Source organism: Stegodyphus dumicola, chromosome 7, assembly GCF_044657685.1.
Source record: "Stegodyphus dumicola isolate Sdum_Otavi_A_Nest chromosome 7, ASM4465768v1".
NCBI classification, from domain to species: domain Eukaryota; kingdom Metazoa; phylum Arthropoda; class Arachnida; order Araneae; family Eresidae; genus Stegodyphus; species Stegodyphus dumicola.
In genome coordinates this window covers 17,260,973-17,282,327 of record NC_140774.1, presented here as the reverse complement: position 1 = coordinate 17,282,327, position 21,355 = coordinate 17,260,973, and the positions used below count along the sequence as shown (strand labels likewise).

The 21,355-nt window shown below is 34.3% G+C and overlaps 1 protein-coding gene and 1 non-coding gene across 2 annotated transcripts in view; both read right to left on the bottom strand.

The window, feature by feature from the left end:
* Nos (Nitric oxide synthase) overlaps window positions 1–21,355 on the bottom strand; it is a 343,349-nt gene that overhangs the window by 74,437 nt on the left and 247,557 nt on the right. The window contains exons 9-12 of the mRNA XM_085819909.1: window positions 12,915–13,016; window positions 4,739–4,933; window positions 4,179–4,279; window positions 1,662–1,806 (exon numbers count right to left, since the gene is read on the bottom strand). Of these exons, the coding sequence (XP_085676035.1) occupies window positions 1,662–1,806; window positions 4,179–4,279; window positions 4,739–4,933; window positions 12,915–13,016 (543 nt within the window). The remainder of the gene's footprint in view (window positions 1–1,661; window positions 1,807–4,178; window positions 4,280–4,738; window positions 4,934–12,914; window positions 13,017–21,355) is intronic.
* On the bottom strand, window positions 18,684–18,757 carry TRNAI-AAU (transfer RNA isoleucine (anticodon AAU)). The gene has a single exon. It is a non-coding gene; the product is annotated as a tRNA-Ile (tRNA).

The following is a 21,355-nucleotide window of genomic DNA, read 5'->3' as shown; positions in this document are numbered from 1 at the left end:
AAGTTCAGTTTGGCAGTGTTACCATCTTTTATCATTTACTTTTTAATGCTTCTTAAGCAGAATATTCATCTTTTTTTAACAGACATATAAAACAAATTAACCCCGATTGTTGCCACCAACTTGTTGTTCTAAATCTCCGGATGAAAGCTACCCTCTAAAAATATCCAGAAAAATTTATTTATACATTGAAAATATTGGGTGAGCTAAAACTAACAGAAAAAGTAAAACTTCAGTAATTCGAAAAGTGTACTTAATGACACGATGCACGTTTCACAGAAATGCGTAGAAACACATGAAACTTTTTTAACAATGAAAAATTTTATTTCCAAAATAATTACATTTTACATTTTCACCAACACGTGGTGCTATAGCATTTCTAAAGAACTCGCAGTTCGCACACTGCTGTTTGATTATCATTCAGTATCATCCTCATGCTATTTATTCTTGCAGATTACAACACATACAGAAATTGAAGCAAACCAGTTTTGAGAGACGTCATGAAATTTCAAACTGGGCTTTTGGACATACGGAAAACAATGCAGATAACTGAGCTGACGAGGCACACGTTTTTCTTAATGGACGTGTAATTGCACGCAACTGTCGCATATCGGAGAGAGAAAATCCACATGCGATTGAGAAACCGCTTTGCGTCAGGCAAAGATGACAGCCATAGATGGCCGTCCAAAGAGGTCAAAAATCACTGAACCATTCATTACGTATCCGTTTTTCTTTGAAAATCTTTACAGAGATACATTTCTAACGGTTTTTATGACTATTGAGTATTATGCAGTGTTTTAAGGAAATAACATTTCTTGCTCCTTGCACGAGAAGTACGTACTGTATAATGTAACATTCATACAGAATGAAGAGCCTCTGCACAGATCCTGCCCAACAACCACTGCGATCGTATTTGACGATGAGCGTGTCCTTCGGGGGGGGGTCTTTCGTCCAGAATGGTCACCAAATTCTCCAGACGTTACATTTTATGACTTTTTATTATGGCCTTCTTGAAGATGAAAGCGCACAGAGGTTGGCAGACGTTTTTGGCCTTAAAGAAAATTGTTTATATACCATCTTGTTACAAGAAGTACAGCTGAATTCTCTACGGTGCTGCGCAAAACATCGATCCACGATTAACTGCCTTATACTGTATATAGGATTACAAATGTGCAATGTAATCCTATATACGTTACGAATTCTGCTGGACTCGTGACGTCCTGTTTGGTACCGTGGTTAGCGACGATGGATGTTATACTGCTGCGTCCAAGTTCGAAATTTGGAGAAAGCATGGAAGTTTGAAGTGTATACTGTCTATGTCACTAAAATGCTGGCAAATCGAATGTTGTTTCGAGTGGTTTGGTGGTTGGGAAAAAGGGTGGGATACTCTCAAATCCACACCCTGTGAGGTAGGAGGGGAAGCTGCCCAGCTAGGGTTGTAGGCCTGTACCTGTACGACCAATTGCGAAATTCTGGTGCCTCCTCCTACTTTTATCTGTACCTGCACGAGTTTCTGACACAACTGAAGCACTACCTATTTGTGAATAATATACCTATTCGGGCAATAAAATGTTTCGCTATTAAAATAATTCTCATGAATTTCTGTGCATGTCACATAAAATACACATATGAATAAAAACATGGTAGGCTACTGATATACTCACACTAGCATTATAGGCATGCGAAAATATATCTCCCAGCATTTTTGCGTACTGTTCTGATCTACCAGTTTCAGTTGCAAAAAGAATAGTTGCTTTGATCCTCCTAGACAGTGCCATTCCAAACAAATTGGAAGTGAACTTTACAGCACTGAAATAAAATACATGTTTCACTTACATTTCACATATATTTCAATTTTTAGAAAGCAGTAAAGATACAGAAAATTATTGTGGTGTATACCTGCCAATTTTGCGAAAAAAAAATCAAGCTTTAAAAAGTTTTCGGGGAAAAACATCAGAGAAATAAATGTACATTAAATTTTACATAGAAAACTGACACATATTTGAATAAATGCTGAAAATACTAAAGCAACAAGACACAGCACACACAAGTTGAATAAATTTGAAATTCTAGTTTGGAAGGTTATAATAGAACTTTATTCTTCAGCTGTAGAAGTAAAATGATGAAGGCGAAGCATATGCTGTCCCAATGACAACAAAGAAGGAAAAAAAAAAAAAAAAAAAAAAAAAAAAAAAAAAAAAAACATTCGAGAAAGTTTTCAGAGTTCACTGTGTGAATGATTTAATGATTTGTTGCATAACAGTTTTGAATTTGTAGATTTTTGATCGTAATTGTAGTGTACTTTTATGATCGAATTTATAATTATTCGTTAAGGGGGAATACAGCATTCAGTTAAAATTAGGCAAAAGCAATAACTTTGTATTTGGAGTAGATTTCAGTGAAATAAACAGCAATTTATTGCTTTTGCCTAACATTATGTTTAACTTTAGTGTGCTTCTCTTCTTCTTGGCAACAATAACTCTCTTTTCTCTTTATGCAGTTTTAGGTTGTAGGGTTTATATTTATTTTAACTAACATTTATTTTAAGTTTAAACTAGCTTTCCTGTCAAGCCTTACTTTCCCCTGGAACTGCCAATGCCAGAGTATGTAAATTTTAGTAGAACGCGCAAGGATTCAAATTATCAGCGGAAGTATTCTGAGTTAAATAGAAAGGAAACGAGTTCGAGGTGTGCTGTTCTTACTTCACGAGCGCGGAGGTTGTTAGCCAGAAATTGAAGAACCCCGCGGTTCGGCCTGTGTGCTTGCCTGGAAGAATTGTTAATCGTTCAAGTGATCTTCAAGTTTGCTGAATTAGCAGCAGTATTGTAAAACGCGGTGAGGTTAGTGACTTTTAGAGAGCCTCGTAGTTAGAGTCTTGTCTTTAGTTTCTTTTCAGGTTATTATTTTTATTTTACCGCCGAGTTGGCATAGTTTGTGAGCGTCAAGAGCACGCCCTTGTAATTTATTACGTTGAATAAAAAGGGGCTTAAACCCTTAACAAGACTCTGTCATTTATCCAGTTTCAACAGTCACCTCTTGGTTGCGTGCAAGTTGGAGGCGCGCAACGCTACAAGGTGTTTTTATGCTTTTGTAAAAACACTTATAACATAAAGCTGCAATGAAGGTTCGAGATTCCCAAATTAATTTAGAAGCTCCTTAAATATATATGCTCTATGTAATTTTTATATTAAATGGAACGAGAAAATATTTTTAAAAAGAAAATAAATTAATAAAAAGCATGCATTTGCTTGCTGATGAAGGTAAAAAGCGTTCCGTATATTTTTGGAATTCTGCGTGGTTGAAATCCAGATCATTATCAGCTTTATTATGCATTTATAAAACAAGATAAACTGAGATTAAAAAAGTGATATTTCCACTAAATTTTCTGTGAACGAAACTAAGCGGTTCAGGCTCCTAAAATACAAGGCCGCTATTGCTTCCTAACTTAAATGTCTGTCTGTTTTGCCTTGTGTACCTGAAATATTTAAAATTACTCACATTCAGAGTAATTTTAAACATTTCAGATTTTAAATGAAAAAAAAAAAACTTCTCAAGACTTTCAGATTTTATGTGAAGCCGAAAGGAGCGTTTTTTTAACGTTTTGTGTGTTACCTTTATTCATTAAATATCATGTTCTTCTCACTTAAATCATAAAATTCAGTTTAACAGCAGTATCACAAAATAATTTATGAACTGCACATCTTTAAAATTTCCGATACACAGTCTCGCGCGCTGGAGATAAATATGTTTTCATTTTTTCGTACAGTGTTACCATTGCTGGCTTTGAAATGGCTGAGTTTGTTAATCAAAAATTCGTTAAAGTTTTAAAACTTCAAAGTAAGTTCAAAATATGAAATATATAATAAAACAAATCTAGGCTTCCAGATGTCCATATTCGAGTGGAAAATTACGTAATTCAAAATTTGATGTCTCTAGGTAACGTTGTTTTTTCACAGTGCAAGAAACATACTTCCTTTTATGCAGCTGCTTCATCATTTAACTTCTTTAAATATAATGCAGGGCTGTAATATTTGGTGGCAACAATTTGAAAAGTGAAACGCCATTTATAGTGAACCAACGAAAAATGTTAAAACCTATATTTATAGCCCTTCTGGGCAAATTGCCCTTTGGGGCTAATAATGAATATTTGAAATTTGAACAAAGTAAGAGAAGTGCCTCACCGCGCTATTTCCTTGAAGCGAAATTTCTTAGAAGGAGTTCGTGGTCCATTTCCAGAGGTTTCGCGATTCTTCTCCCATACGTGGGTTTTCCAAGGTGGGTCCTATAAAAGCAGTATTTAAAAATATAATGGCTAAATTGTCATAAATGTAAAGTACGATATAATTACACATTTTTTTACTCATTTTAACTTATTTGCTACTCTAATTTAGTGCATTAAGAAATAATGGTTGGTTGGTCTTATGTGGTTACGGCAAAGCCTCGAGGACTATCTGCCTAAGGGAAGGGATGTCTTCGTGGAGGACTTTCTAAGGGAACTGGCTCGTATACATGTTACACGTGGGGGAAACCACGAAACCGCTCATGCACACAGTCTGTTGGCGGGATTCCAACCTCGTTTCGAATTATCAGTATTCAGAGACTTTATGCCTCTCGGCCGCTGGTGGGCCGTTAAGAAATAATGAATAGATGAAGATTTTTAAAATTATGGTCGTTAAACTTAATAATAATAAAAGAATTGCAAATTTTATGCATATGTTTATAGAAATGTCGCTTATCATACCTGGTACTCATAGCTGGGTTTGAGATTGTAGTACAGTAATTCCTGATGGAATACCGGTGTTAAGCTACCGCTTAAAGGAGGAACGATCCAGACCCAATCCGCTGGACAGCCACCTCTTAGCCTCATCTCATTCTCCCAGTGCTTCATAAAAGATTCTGAAGCAGTGTGATGATCAACTATTGTAACATTTGCTTTCTGCAAAGAAAAGAGAGATTTCCAGTTATTTACTTACAAGGAAGTACTATAATCACAGAAAATTTCCGGTATCCTATTCCAACGGAATTATCCATTCTGATCGTTCCCGAACCCATTTCGATTATTTTTTGGCGTGACATATGTACGTAAAGATAGAATAAAAGTTTTTTCCAAAGCGCATTTAAAATGGATCGAAAGTGGATCTTAAAAGTCCTTACTTCGCCTTTATTTCCTCAATCGTCGGTCGTAGTCTTAGACTTCTAATTACAGAAGTGTTTTAAATGACGAAAATATTCATGTTTTGGCAATGTCGATTTAAAAAACAAATAGTTTTTGACAAATAACGAAATCTAACTTTGAATGCGGTCTGCCGGTTCTTATGTTTGGGAAAGTTTTATGCTCGTTATGAAAAAATAAAAATACAAGAAGTTTGACGCCTGTGCGGCAAGATTGACAGGGATATTTAATTAAAAAATTTTTAACTTTTGATGTCATTTTCAATTTGCCTCGATGGATCGGTTCGTTAGATTAGAATAATTCGAGGGAAAAATTAAATGACGGGCAGCAAAAAATGGCGAACAACAAATAGGCTGAACAACGAAGTCATGTGATGTCCCCATCAGGCATCTTTTTCTAACATAGATTTTTTTCTCATTTTTAAACTCTGCTTCTTACAAGGTAATTATTACCAAAATATTACAATATATATACAAAATAATTTTTTAAAAATTTTGTTTAATAGTAGATGTGGGGAAAAAATAGTTTTTCCCTAAGTAACTGAAATTTTAAATCGATAAAACTGAAAAACGCAACCATTCGGATACATATGTGAGCCACTGTATGTAAGGATATAAAGTATTTCTCCCGCCTTCTTGGCATGCTTTCGTGGTGGCGGTTCGATTCCCGGCGAAGGCGGCTGCTCGTTTTTCATCTTTCTTTTAAATTACCTACTGTCAGTGGCGCCCGAACTAAAAGGGTGTTGGACGATGATTCTCCTCACCCAGGATTTGGCGACTGGGTCCCCTAAAAACTCCAAATCCTTTAAAAGGGGGAGTATATAAGGTATTTCTCCCGCCTTCTTGGCATGCTTTCATGGTCTGGTGGTCTGCACGCTGGGCGCGTATTCCAGAGGTCCGCGGTTCGATTCCCGGCGGAAGGCGGTTGCTCATTTTTCATCTTTTCTACTTCCAAGTTACCTAACGTCTCTACAAGGCTACTAAGCAATAATCACATAGCTTAGGATTTTGCGCGCCTGTTTGCTAAGTGGTATGAGTCTTGAGTAGAACGGTTCGTCTTTAGTGCTGATTTGTGAGCGTGCCTGCTCATAGCGTCCCGTAATTTTTATGTGCTGTCAGAAAAGTCAAGATTGTGCATAAAATTTTGCTTGTGTGTCCAGGGAAACCACAGCTGAGGCTTTTATTATGCTTCGGAAATCCACCAAAGTCGGTGCTTTGAGTAAATCACAAGTGAAACAGTAGATTTCCAGGTTTTAAAAAGAGCAGCACGCCAGTCGAAGACTTCTGTAGCTTGGAAATTCATTGACGAACAGAAATTAAGAAAACATTGAGAAAATGTGACAGATTACTAGCGAAAATCGACTAACTTACACGACTTCAGAAGGATCTCTTTTCATCGAACTATTCTTGGAGAATAAGAAGATGGAGCTTTTATCTCATTCACGTTAGTCTCCAAACCATCTTCTTCCTCAGACGATATTTTTCTAGTATTTTAATAGTAATACAGAAGACAAAACGTAGGTAAAAGCGTATCGATGCTAGTAGAGAATACGTTGAAGGGGACTACAGTATTTCAGTGTAAAATTTAAATTAATTTCTTAAAAAAATAATTATGTTTAAATTTGGGTATATTTCGTATGCGATGAGTCCCCAGATATAAATAGCATTATTCGGACGCTTTCGATGAAACCTAGAAAGGATTGTTTTGAGGATATCCTGTAATGTGACTCTGAGCACTCAGGAATATGTTTCTAGGTGTTAAGGGATATTCCAGAGTGTCCTGGCGATTAAATAAGTCGGACTTCAAATTCTAATAACATCGCGTTCTCTTTCGATGGGAGCTAGAGAAGATCCTCTCAGGATATCCACGATATGACGTTAAGCAATTCAGAGGATGTGTTTAGGATGTTAAGAGGTATTTCAGAGTGTCCTGGCGATGTAATAAGTAGGACTTCAAATCCTAATCACATCACGTCACGTACTCTGTCGACGGGAACTACAGATGATATTCTGAATATATCCACGATATGACGATAAACAATCAGGAGAATGGACGTGTTTAGGAGGTAAAGAGGTATTCCGGGATTTCTTGAGGATGTAAGAGAGTAAGTGGGACCTTTAAATCCTAATAATATCTCGTACTCTGTAAACTACAGAAGATAATCTGAGGTGTGATATAGTGTGATATAGTGGGATGTGATGTCAGAGCAGTATCTCCTTAGGGCATCAAGTTTAGGAGTTTAGAAGGATATTCCTGGATGTCCTGAGAATGCGCAATTATCTTATGAGCGACATCTTCAGGATATTCTGAGGATGGGTTTTGGGTTACATGGGTGTTATATTTAGAAATTCTGGAAATTCGTAAAACAAGTAACATTTTCAAACTTTTTTTTTTCACATTTTTAAATGCTTAAGTCCAATTTAGCAATTTCTTTTCTAGATGATCAGAATTATCGATATTTTTCACAAGCATTACAGGTTCAGAGTAAGTTTCTTTCTGAGTACCTGAAAAATAAATTGTATTTAAATTTTATTTTGTAAAATTAATGAATAAAAAATTGATTCCTTAAACTTTCTGTTTTGAAGCTAAATAAATCAACCAGTATGCAGTTTACTTTGATAAGCAGCTTTCAACATGATGCCTTTTTAGGCAGTTTTCTTTTAGTATTTCGAGTGATGGCAGAAGAAAACTTTTATGGCTTGCTTTGGTTTATTTGATTACGGCAAAGTAAGCGAGGACTATCTGCCAAAGGTGAAAGATACCTTCGTAGAGGAATTTCTAAGGGAAAGTGGCTCATATCCACGTTACACATAAAACACGATAAGCCCCATGCAGCCATCCCGTTTGTCTGGTATTGAACCCTGATCGAACTACCAGTGTTCAGTGACTGTTGGTGACTGTTGGTGGGCCTTCAGGAAAGTTTGAATGAATTATTTAGAAATGAAAGAAAAGTAGATTGTTATTTTATATTCCTTGAGCTAATATTTTGACATGCATCTTAATATATGCTTTGAAATTTTAAAAAGGATCTTTACCAATTTTTTCGGTTTGGATTCTTTTAATATAAGTTTATGCAAAAAGAATTTAGAAATTACAATTTTTTATTGATGAGTTTTACAAACAGTAAATAACTTTGTGGAAAATGAGATAATAATGAATGCTAGCTTTATCCCCCTGAAAATTCATACAAAACCATTTTTATGAAAATAATTTTTATAAAACAATTTTTTACAGTTTCCCTTATATTAATCTATATCAATATATTGTTAAGGAATTTACATTTAGTTAGCTATTTTTAGTAGAATTGTAATTAATATTGTTTTATATCCCCGTGCAATGCAGCACGAGACATATTTTAAAAAGAAAGCTACACCGAAAATACAGGATCACGCGCATTTAACATTTAATAAATATATATCTCATAATTTATATTTAAATTGAATAAATGCAATTGACTACTATATTAGCTGTAACCGTAAGTCTACTCTTTTGCTTTTCAGAAATCTCGAGATGAAAAGAGAAATTACCAGAACCTTCTCATGACCGAATAAAAAGCTTTAAAAAGCTGGAGAGAAACATCTCAATTCAGTTACTTACTCAGTTGTTGTTGTTTAATTAGCTGCTGTTATTTTGAGATCAGATTATTTTTTCTTTGCGCTTTGAACTGTGTTCTATTTAACGTTTTAGTAGTTTAAAATATAACTACTGTGATATTGTACGAATATTTTTGATGAAAAACCTAGCGTTTTGTTACATTTCTTGTGATAAGAATGATAAGAATAAATTTTACTAACTTTTTATTGGACTTGTGCATTCAATCTATTACAAGCCCGTACGGATGCAGCAATATGTTTCTAAGATTTGTATTTGTTTCATAAAAAGCATTGAATTAAATTCTTTTAACGTGTTTAGTATATGAATACATCATTTAGGATATAAAAGTTATCCGTAACATAAATTGGTATAGAAATTATTTTTGTAAGCCCTCTTTCTTCGCGTGTTGTTACATAACATTATGTTACCTAACACACATTTTAACTTAGTGTCTTGTACATTTATTTTGCTTTGGATCTAGCAAAACTAAAGGAGTAAAGATATAAGTGGACGCTCTAAAAGAGATGTAAAATTTATAACATTATGTTATAAAATATATTTACATTTCTTTTATACTCATGTAAAATTTCTTTATTATTTTTAAATTATTCATTTTCAGAATATTTAAATTTATTTAAATTTATGTTGCTTAGAAAATATATAGGCATAGTTATCTTAGTAAAATAACATGAAAAGTAATATGTAATAAAACTCGATGACATAAAAAATACGTAAATTGATCTTATTTATCGTGCTTAAATTTTAGTTAGTTTATAAATGTCTGACAAATAGTTTTATCTTTGCTTATAATTTTTATTTTACTTTATAAAAATAACCAATAGCAAAAGTCATTCCTTAACCAATTTAAACATTTGTACGTATACGATTATTTAAAGTTTTTCTTTAGTAACATCCTAAACTCCATATAATGATACAACTACACAAAAATCCTTTGAATTCTCTTATTTATTACGCATTTAACAAAGATCATTAAAACAACGTATAAATCAAGCAGCTTAAAAGACTTTTTAACCCCGAATTATGTTTCCAGCTTTAATGTCTTTTTAAGCTAAATAAATGATTAGGAATAAAACGCTATTACTACCAGTTTACGTTTAACAAACTATGATCATTAAATTATTAATGGGGCAGAACACATCAATGGATGACTTTTGCAGAAGACTCATTGAAAAATTCTATTTACTTACAATTAAGGAACAAAAGTAATAAAGAATAACGAAGCAATTCAGGACGATGTTAAAGTATTGATAGAAAGCAGAAATAAAAGGTTATTTTATCGCTTGTGAATAAATAAAGATATGCGTTACATTTAGAAGGCGATTTAATGTTGTATTCATTTCTTTTAAATAAATAAATTAATTAGAATTAACGAGTTTTAAAAAGTTATTAATTTCTGTAATCTGTTAAGCATTAGAAAGAACATCATTAGCACATTATTTATCCCATTTATGTGTCTTTTCCAAGAAAGAAATGGGTGACATAGGATATCTTGTATATGACGCCATTTAACTATGATTTCGATAAAATGAAAATACTCCGGCAACAGAGAAACTCCCCCGAGCCCATCATCGGAAAAAAAGTTGCCTTATTAAAATTTTTAATTACTGTCTAATATTTCTAAAAAGAGTTTATCCCTAAAAGTTTAAATTAAAACAATTACGATAAAAATAATGTTAAATAATTAAAAATACCTTAAAATACTCAGATATATATATGATAACAATAAATTCAGAAATATTGAAGTGAGAACATTGAGACTTAGAAACGCAGAAATCCTGATGGCATAGATACTTAGAACGTAGAATTGGTAATGATTAAGAAACTTGGTAGACGAACTGGTTTTAATTCCATTTTTATTTGAATTCACATTTAAAGCCACAGTTTACTTGGTAAGCTAATCATGCCTACATTCAGGACATTTACATTTTTAAATACAATTGCGATAGGAACAACAGAGCACAGCGAAATGACGTCCAATCAGCAACAGAGTGACAAGCGAAGTAAGCCTTCATCCAATATTGGCAGCTTACCAAAGAGAAAGGTTTTGGTTCACTAAGGTTTCAATTCTCAAGAGTTTAGATTCCGAATTACCTACGTTATCAGCTTTATGCAAGCTTTGTGGCATAGATTAGTATAGAAATGACGCAATTCAGAAATGTTATTATTATTTTTAGAATAAAGATGAAATAACTAAATTAAAAATGAGGAGTTAAGAGTCTTGTTGAAGAATACTTACATTCTCCGGTGAAAGTCAACGTATACCAAATACGTCGTTGAAAGACCAAATATTTGGTCATATTCTTATACATTCGGAGCATAACCGTTGCATGTCGACAAGCACAAGTATTAAGACACAATAAATAACTAAGAGAGCCTTAAAATTTCGCGTCAAGGAACATGAGGTATATGCTAGAAAAAAGGAAACACAAAAGTCTTCTGTTGCCCAACATTGCTGGTCCGAAAATCACACTTTCAATTTTTCTGCTGCCAAAATTATTCAAAAAACATCTTCCATTGGAGAACTGGATTTTCTAGAGGCATTTCACATTCAAAAAAATCTTTCTGTTCTAGTTAACGATCCTAATTCCAATCCATCTTTGCCTTCGGCCTTTAAAGAAATTATGTTTTAGTTCTGAATTCATCAACAGATGGCGCCACTAGCTTATTTCTTTCCCAGGCTTCCTTATCTTATCTGATCATTATATCCTATCTCTTTCATTTGCGCTTTTGCAGCCGACGATGGTGGTTCTTTAAAACCATCGAAACTAGTCCTGTGAAAGTTTGAAAATATTACGCTGATTCTTGTTGTTTGACTTCTGAATGAGTAAGCATAAGTATGTTGCTCTGATGGAGCTCGAAACGAAAAGCGGAGAAGACAGACAGAGAGGTGTAAGCAAGGTACTCTTACACCTCTCTGTGTAAAAGCAAGGTACTCTTGACCAATTCAAAGCGTCTAAGTTGCTGCAATAAATAAGACTGTATACTGTCAATCACATAATTAAGTCTTATGTTGGGCAACAGAAGATAATTAAGTAAGTTTATTATTCGTGTTAATGTACAGTTCGCTTTAAGTTCAAAAGTTCATTTACATGTGCTGTTACTTAAGCCTTCGCCTATTTTGATATATATCTATCCTAATATGTTTTAATAATAAACAGTATGATTTGAAAACATGAATAAAAATATTTTTATTCGCCATTCACCATCACTACAACAATCACCATCAATACTGGACAATATGCATTTACAACTTTTAAAACCTGTAAAACACGTCTGCGATGGTTTGTAGGTGCTTTACGTTTTACCATGATATATTTAAATTATGAAGTTTCTGAACCGCTTTATTTTCGACAACGATATTTTGTATCACTATGTTTTAGAACTGGAAAGTTTTCTCCTTCCTTTCTTTTCCCCCATGATGCTTTGCATGATGACGTTTTCATCTTGCATTGTTTTCTTCGCGGCATTTTCGTCCACCATGTTTTCGGCTGCAACCTTCTTTGGGGTCGCACATCATAAAACTTCTGAAAGGCTACGAGCAGGAACAAGCTTAAAGCAGCACTCAACACGAACCTTTCTACTCAGATTAATGCCATTTAACAAATTACCGCGGGAAAATCCTGCAGTGACAAGACTTAGTAGCACAATCCGTAAACGCTTATGCTGGGGTTTAAAGTATTGTTCATTTAGGTTAGCATAATTCTTGAGTGCACATTCGTATCTCAGCCGAGGAGAAGCTTCAAGTACTGACCACGGGCTTTTAATTCTATCGTGGAGCTGACTTTTTTAGATCGGTTGTTTAAACTTCATTTTGCATTTGTTCCGGAGTATCCAGTGTATTTATCCGTAGTATCCAATGCGTGTTAGTTTTCTTTCAAATTCCTTTAACTGAATAGTGGATGAGCAATTAAAAACAGTGTTGGAAGGCAAAAGGTGCGTTTTAGAAGCCCTTTCCTCTATTGCGATAACCACATGCACTTACGAATTATGTTTCGGGTTAAATACTTAACAATTATGTTTTGGGGTAACTCAGTGTATTTGAAAAGAATAAACTGATCATCTGTTGAGAAAACAAATATGGCACCTGAAAATCTAACAGAATTTTATAAATATTTATTGCAAAACATACCTGAAAACTATAAATCACCGCATAATTGACTTCCACCACAGCACGATCTTTCCAAAGTGTAGATGGTGCTCTCATATCGATACCAAGCCTTGTGGCCACTTCCTGTTCATGAAAATATTATTCATTAATAAAACTAAAATACATCACTTCTTAGTTACAATGTATTTGCCTGAATTAATGAAAATCGAATGTTAAGTAATTAATAAATGCCCTGTATTTTATACACATGGAAGAAATTTCATGCTGATAGCTTTCTTAATATAACCATTTCTGAAAACGGCCACTGGTTTCCAAAAATCATAAAATGAATACCAATATTAACAGTTAACTTACAATTATCTTCACATGCACTACCTTAAATTACATATATACATCCCCTACCTGAAATCCTAGCATAAAAAATATACAGGTTTTTCATGTTTCCTTCACTTGCGGTTTTTCGTTTTGGAGGTTGGGATGCTGGTTACAGCCCTTTGTTTAACCTGGAGAGAAAACAGCCTACGCTTTTACAGTGCATTGTGACGGTAAGACTTGAAATGAGGTTTCTGGTAGTTGAGGGGAGAGGTACTATCCCCAAAACATTGATTTTGCTTCTGCTTCAGATTAAAACGGGAAGCACTTAACTATTCCCGCTAGCATCAATAGGCTGTAACTCGTCCTTGGGGTCAATGGCTTAAAAGTTAGCTTCCGGAAGTTCCTGCTTTCGGGAAAGCTGACAATGGGGCTCCAGATTGAATATAGAACCGATTAACCATGGGGCAGAAATCTGTCTTCTTTTATTGAAAACTGTGGTGGATGAGGCTGCCGGGTCCAAATCTTCATTAATTTTCAAATATGGGCATTTTAAACTTCACGAGTTCTACAGATAATATTCCAATTGAAAAAGTGAAAACATGTGTAATTACAAATGATAATTTAGAAACACTTATTTTTCTGGTTCTTAAAAACTCAACAGGCGATCTGCTAAATATGTCATCTTTTCTCATTTATAAAAGTCAAGTCTTGTGTTGGTGAACCCAAGTACGTATATCAAGCGGCTGCGGTCTGACAATCTTCTCGTTGAAACTTCTCCGTCTCAATCCGTTGCACATCTTGGATAAAAAAAAAGCTTGGGATAGTCAATATAAGTATCTCAGAGCACAAAACACTCAACTATTCCCGAGGCGTAATTTCGAGATTGATCTTCTTTTCGTATCAGAAGAAGACATTCTTTCTGAGCTATCCAACTAGAACGTTTTTACTGCGTTTATCAAGATGAGCAAAGAAGGTCAGTTGATAAATACTAAACACATAATTACTGATCTTCAGTTCGCCTAATCTGCTGAAAAGTATTAAGGCCGAGTATTTACATAGCACCGTTAGATCTTACATACCCAACCGCTTGCGATGCTTTCAGTGTCAGCGTTTCGGCCACACGAAAATGTCCTGTCGTGACAAACTCACGTATGTGCATTGCTCCGTGGAAAGCCATGACAGCGATAACTGCAGGGCCAACCCGCTATGTGTTAACTGCAAAGAGTAGCATTAAGTATTTTCTCGACTAAATGGAAAGCAGAAAAAGGCTAGTAAAATTAAACAAACGTTAAAAGTTACGAATAATGTTTCATATGTTAAAGTACCTTACAGATATAAAACATGTTACACCTGACTAATTCAAAGCGTTATTTCTGTTTCACATTATAATTATAGTCAAACCCTGAAAAATATTACTATAGACTGTCACTTTAAAATAGGTACGTCAAGGTCGTAGCAATCCTCCTCCATTTGTGACCGTAATGCTTATTGTCACCATCACGTAAAGGGAATTAGGGGATTTTAGCGAATCAGAGGGCTTGGCCTTTTTTCCGCTACAGTCGTTGATATTATTATGTGTCATGATTGGAAGAGAAGTAATGACTTTGAAATGCCCATTTTAACCTTTTCAGGGACGGTATATAAAATAATTTAAATTGTGGTAAAATTTTGCATAAACTATAACTTATGGACCCTAAGGACACAAAATTGAGACTTTAAAAAAAATCTAGAGCGAAATCCTGAATTTTGAAAACCGAGATATATTTTATACCGGTGCCCCTCTAAGACATTTTTTCCAGGTAGTTGCCAATTATTAATTTTTGTTTTTTAAATTAGTTTTGCGTACTTTGATTTGCGTCTGTAGAGATGAAGGCTTGAATGTAGTTATGTAAGTCTGAAGACAAAAGCTTTTAAAATTCGGCAGAAGTTTAAAATTTAAAAAATAAAATTTATGTTTTTATGCACTTTGATGATGCAACCCAGCTGAAATGTAAAATATGGGTAAAAAGCTTCTGAACTTGATTTAAATTCAATATTATTATTTCATAAAAAAATTAGCAAATATAACACTGCATGCGTAAATCGTATCATGTTGTAACTAAACTAGTGTAATATTACAAGCAGCCGAAAAATAAAAAAATTGAAAATTGAAACACTGCGACTCAGCTGAGAAAGTATGTTGCATACTGAGAAAGTTATATTTTATGCAAAACCATGCTTCATGCTATGATACCAAGAATCGCCCTCACCCTCCCCGCACACACACCTTAGATTATCGAGGACCGTAAGGGTCCCTTTATATATATGTAAGATAAAAATGTATGAATCAGAATTATAATATAACTATAAACATTAATTCTTCCTCTCTATTCTAAAATCGTAATAACTTATCTGCATTGCGTCATTCAAATTAATCATGCGATCTTACGTAACCGTTAATACCAGATGCCTCTTGACAACCAATCACCGAATTGTAAACCAAAACTTTTCTCCTCGCGTGCCTCCATCTTGCATAACTACGCACTTCAGCTTTTGCTCTCTACTGTGCTAAGATGTAATTTCGCTGGCTTGCTTTCTATCCCAACAATATCAAAAATGTAAATCTTCTGTGGAAAGGCACGACTAGAGTGCCAGGTGATTGTGGCCACAAATATCAACTGGAAATAAAAATGGAATTAAAACTGCCTCGACTGCCAAGTTCTTTAAATACTACGCAATCAAAATTCTTCTTCAATCTGGATCTAATCACGCATCTACAATGTTCCGTCTTTTTTTTTTTTGTGATTTTATTATGACAATTAAAGCCGGTAGGATAGTTTCCTGCAGCCTGAAACCTCAATGGAAAATTTAATTCAGCTCTTCAAATCATCGTTTTGTGATAAATCCAAGATAATGTGAAAGAAATGAATCATCAAGTTTGTTTTTTCAGTGTTTAAAAAATAACAGATCATTCTTCTGCTGTGGTGTTTTGAGAGTGCTTCAAAAAATAATCACGCGTAGTGTTTACAGATTGAAAGTAATCTCTCGATAAATTGAGAAGTTCGAATGCCTAGTGAAAAGGAAATCATCAGTGAATTACCGTTTAGGAATTCAGCATTACAGCGGGTTCAAGGTCGATCTGAGTTAGTGTTTGCAAGTATGTGAGCAAATTAAGTAACGAATTTTAAGCTATTTAAATTATTCATAGGGAAGGATATTAAGATAAGTTTTTATGTTTTTGAAATTTTGTTGAGAATTTGCTTTTATTATTACATATATATGTGTATAGGTTGTAATAAATCTTTTTGTTCAGGAAAAAACGCCGTTAAACAATTTTATTATTTAATACACCTTAAAGCTCTTATTCCCATTTTCAACCCCTTTGGCTTCCTAGGGGCTACTTTTCAACTTTTGGATAAATTTTAGTTTGCATCTAAAACGGACCTTAGAAATATTTTCCCTTCTTTCACAAACTGGGAAAATTTATTTCAGAAACAACCTATTTGTATCTTAACCCAGAGGGTTCTATTGCGTTCCCTAGTATTTCATCCGAAATTAACAAAGAATTTAAAAGAATTTTCCTAAAGAATAAAAGCCTGCTTTCAAATCAGCAGTTTTTGTGATTACACTATGAGATGGACCTTAAGTTCATTTCAGAGTGGGGTGCCTTAAGTGAGGTGAACCTTAAGTGCACACTATGGGATGGAGTAAGTGTGATTACACTATGAGATGGACTAATTTGTCATTCGGGAGTCACACCTCCCGAATGACAAATTAGTTGTCAATGACCGCTTTTTATTTTCGTTGCATTCTAGGATTTTGGAAAACACGAAGCAACGAGTATCTTTTGGGGGCTAGCATGCCCCATTAAAGCCCCACAATTGCGTAAAGTTTTGACCCCTGACGGCAGTTTTGATATCGATGAGTCTTTTTATCATAAACTGTTATAATATAAAGAAATTTTGTCATGTCACAGAGTAGAAAAGGAAAAGACTGGTGCTGCCATCTATTGGCGGGGTACCCTCAGTGTGGACGTCGGTATATATTATATACCGGTTTTAAAATCGTATAAATCACCTTCTGTCAGTTATCACCACTGATAGAAATGAAGTAAATACATAAGATTCAGCATGTGTACGTCATATATTTGCAAATGTTGAATTTTTTCTTCCCCTCCAATAGAATTTATCAATCTTCAAATCTGATACCTTGGAACGAGGTATATTAATTTCATAACTGCAAAATATTGAACATTCATAGGGTGGTGCTGCCTTTTAGAATCCAAAGGAAACACTAGAAACTTACGATTATAGCTTTTGATGTAGAAAAATTAGCATTTTTTAGGACAACCGGTATATTTTATATTGGTGCCCTTCAAAGGGTTAAAGTAAATAAACTGTAGTATTCAGAGTTTTTTTTTTTTAATCCCTAAGACATGAAAAAGACCCCGATTCACAAGTCACGCAGATTAATCATATAAAGCGCTGAAAATGTTTTTAACGTTTTATGTAAGCTTTTAATGTAAAGCTTTCAGATTTTACATTACATCCAAAGGGGCGTTTTTTTAACGTTTTTTGTGTTAGCTTTATTTATTAAATATCATGTTCTTTGCACTTAAACAATAAAATTAAATTCAACAGCAATATCTGCTATATCCCAAAATAATTTTAAAATGAGCATATATTTAGAATTTCCGATACACATTCTCGCGCGCTGGAGACAAAGTTTTTTTTTTTTTTTTTTTTTTTTTTTTTTTTTTTTTTACCCCGTACAGTGTTGCCACTGCTCGCTTGGAAATAGTTGAGTTTGTTAATAAAAAATTCGTTGAAGTGTTACAAAACATGAAACCGATAATAAAACAAATTTAGATTCAAATTAGGGCTTCCACATGCCCATATTCTATGAAAGATTACGTTATTCAAATTTTGATGGCTCTAGGTACCATTGTTTATCAAAATGCGAAAAATATACATACATTTATGCAGATTCTTCATTATTTAATTTCTTTAAATACAACACAGGGTAATAATATTTCGTGGCAACAATTTGAAAAGTGAAATGGACATTTAAAGTTTTCGACGCAAAATGCCAAAATTAAATTAATAACCTTTCTGGTTTAAAAACCTGAAGAAACGCCATGACGTACACATGCGCATTTTGGTTATATCTAAGACGACGGAACGCTTACAGGTGCTTTTGGTGCTAAATGGTTTTAAACCACTTTGCCAATGCCAGTATTATGTTTTCATATCACGTAAGGTGAAGCTGTTTTAGAAAACTTACGTTTTGCATTATAATTAATAATAGAGGCCTGAAGTTCATTCTTAAGAGTTTCCAGGAAGAAAAGCCTAAAAATGTACTAGTACTGTAATTTGCTAAAGAAACAACTGAGGTTAACGGTAGTGGCTGAATACTTCTCTTTACGGACAATATTACGCAGCAATGGTTACCTCTCAAATCATTTGATTTATTTTTAAAATAGGCACAAAACCGTACTGGCCCGTGGGGGGATCGAACCCACGATCTTCGCGTTATTAGCACGACGCTCTAACCAACTGAGCTAACGGGCCTTGAATGCTGCTTCTTTATCCAGCGAATACAACTGGGTGCTAAAAAAAAGTGTCTCAGATACCATAAACTGCCGATAAATTAGCGAGTTTGCGTTTGTGAAACATAGCGCCATCTATCGGAGAAGGAAATGCGATTTAATTTAACGTTTATAAAGGGTGCCAAACTGTTCAAAACGTGTGCAGATAAAATGTTAAAGCAGCTGTTATTTTAAAAGAATGACAGTAAAAAAAGTATGTTTTTAAATAATAATATGATTTTGTAATTGGGGAAATGTTACAGTTTAGAGAAATTTTAGAAAACTATTTCGTATTTAATTTTATAGTTCATGAATAAAAAGCAATTAAAAAAGATCCGAGTGCTTGTGTGCCATGACAGGAATAAAATTAAGCATGCTGTTTCTTCAATTAAATAAAAATTACTAAGGTCTCCTGCTGACAGGAACTTTGTCACTGGCATTAGAAACTGCCTGACATATGCAAGACCGTCACCAGAGCCATGCGAGTGCTCCGGGCACAAGCGCATAGATATTGGGTTCTCATCTATCCCAGAGTTCCACACTTTCTTCGCTCGCAGTATGTCATTTCCGGTTGTCGGGAGGGATCTCAAATGATAGAATAGCTAGTGAACGGAAATCCTCGTACTGCAATTTTCGTAGTCGAGTGTTTGCAAGCTAATTTGATCAAACATCTCTGATCACTTTAATAAAGGGCCCTTTTCAGAGCCAAATGTTCAATCTGATGAAAAAAATCAAACTAATTCGGATATTTCTACGGATGTGATTACATCAAACAAGTTTCCATGCGGACGTGGGAAATTCTTTTTTTTCCAAATTTAGTTTGAAAAGGCATGTAATGAAATGCCATCCAACGGATGAACACATATTGCAGTCTCTAAATTTAAAAGTATGTGAAACATCCAAACTCAAAATATGTGACTCTAGTTGTAATGGTGATCACATTTCAACTAAGAGACAGTATAAATGTCCTTTGTGTAAAGGGGATTTTGAAAATGAGTTGATAAATGAACACATTTTACAAGTTCATGATGTAAAACTTGAAACATCAGAATTAAAATTTGAATCCTATGAAAGTTTTTTTGAATGGAAAGATGATTTAGAAAATAAAGTCAAAATTTATAATACATGTATCTGAAAACCAAATGCCACTGGTACAGTTACGTATTTTACATGTCACCGTTCAGGGCATTTTCATTCACAGAGTTCTGGAAAGCGACACATAAAGCTACAGGGCAGTAAAAAAATTAATGCTTATTGTCCTGTGAAAATAAAATTGGTCAAATCAAAACGAGAGGAATACTATGCATATTTCCAGAAAACACATGTAGGCCATGAAAATGATATGGGTCATCTTTTCCTTTCATGTAAGGATAGAACCTTTATTGCATCAAGAATAGCTGCTAAAGTACCATTTGATGCAATTTTGGATGACATTCACAATTCCATATCTGATTCTGGCCTCGAACGATTGCATATAATAACAAAAAAAGATCTGCAAAACATTGAACAAAGTTTTGAGTTAGCTTCCAGTGCAGTAAAGCATAGTAATGGTATTGGTGTATTTAATTATGGCAAAGCACACGAGGGCTATCTGCCTAAGGGAAGGGATGCCTTTGTGGAGAACTTTCTAAGGGAAACTGGCTCATATACACGTTACACATGGGGAAAACCACGAAAACGCCCATGCAGCCAGCTCATTCGCGTGATTCGAACCTCGGACCGAACTACCAGTGTTCAGCGACTTTACTGCTCGACCGCTGGTCGGCTAAAGCATAGTAATGACTATGTGAGGGTTGACATGTGGGTGAATGAAATGCTTAGTTCACAGATTTCATGCGTGTTATATTATAAGGCACAAGGTGTAATATCCCCAACACATACATTCCTTAACGATGAAGATTTTATTCTCATCATAATGACAAATATGATGACAATAATCACGAAGTGAAATGCTAAAAAAATTTAGTTCAGACTGCATACAGTTAGCTACAAAAGTCTGTGTACAGACTAAATTTTAAATTAAAAAAAAACACTTAAAGCATAGAAAAATGTTTTTTAATCATTACAAGCTTAAATAAAAAGTAAATAATATCAGTGTAATACTTTTTAAATTTTTTCAAAAAACTCAGAAATTCCATCCAATAAGTCTGCGCACACTTTCAAAAAAAAAAAAAAAAAAAAAAAAAAAAAAAAAAAAAAAAAGTAAAATATAAGTTTTTTACATTACTTCAATACTTCATAGGATATCCTTTATTCTTCAAAACAGCCTGCAGACGTCTGGGCATTGACTGAACTAGTTTTTAAGTGTCATCCGACATAAATTTCGCCCATTCTTTCTGCAATTTACTAATTAGATCATTTCGTGATGTAATATTGTGTTTTCGAATTCGTTTCTCCAATTTTGCCCACAAATGTTCGATTGGATTGAGGTCTGGTGACTGTGGAGGAGTACGCAATTGTCTTGGAGTGTGATAGAGGAGATATTCTTTCACAATTTTAGCTCTATGTTTCGGGTCGTTGTCTTGTTGGAAAATAAAGGTATTAGAAAGGTTTAAATTTCGGGCACTGTCTCATAGATTTT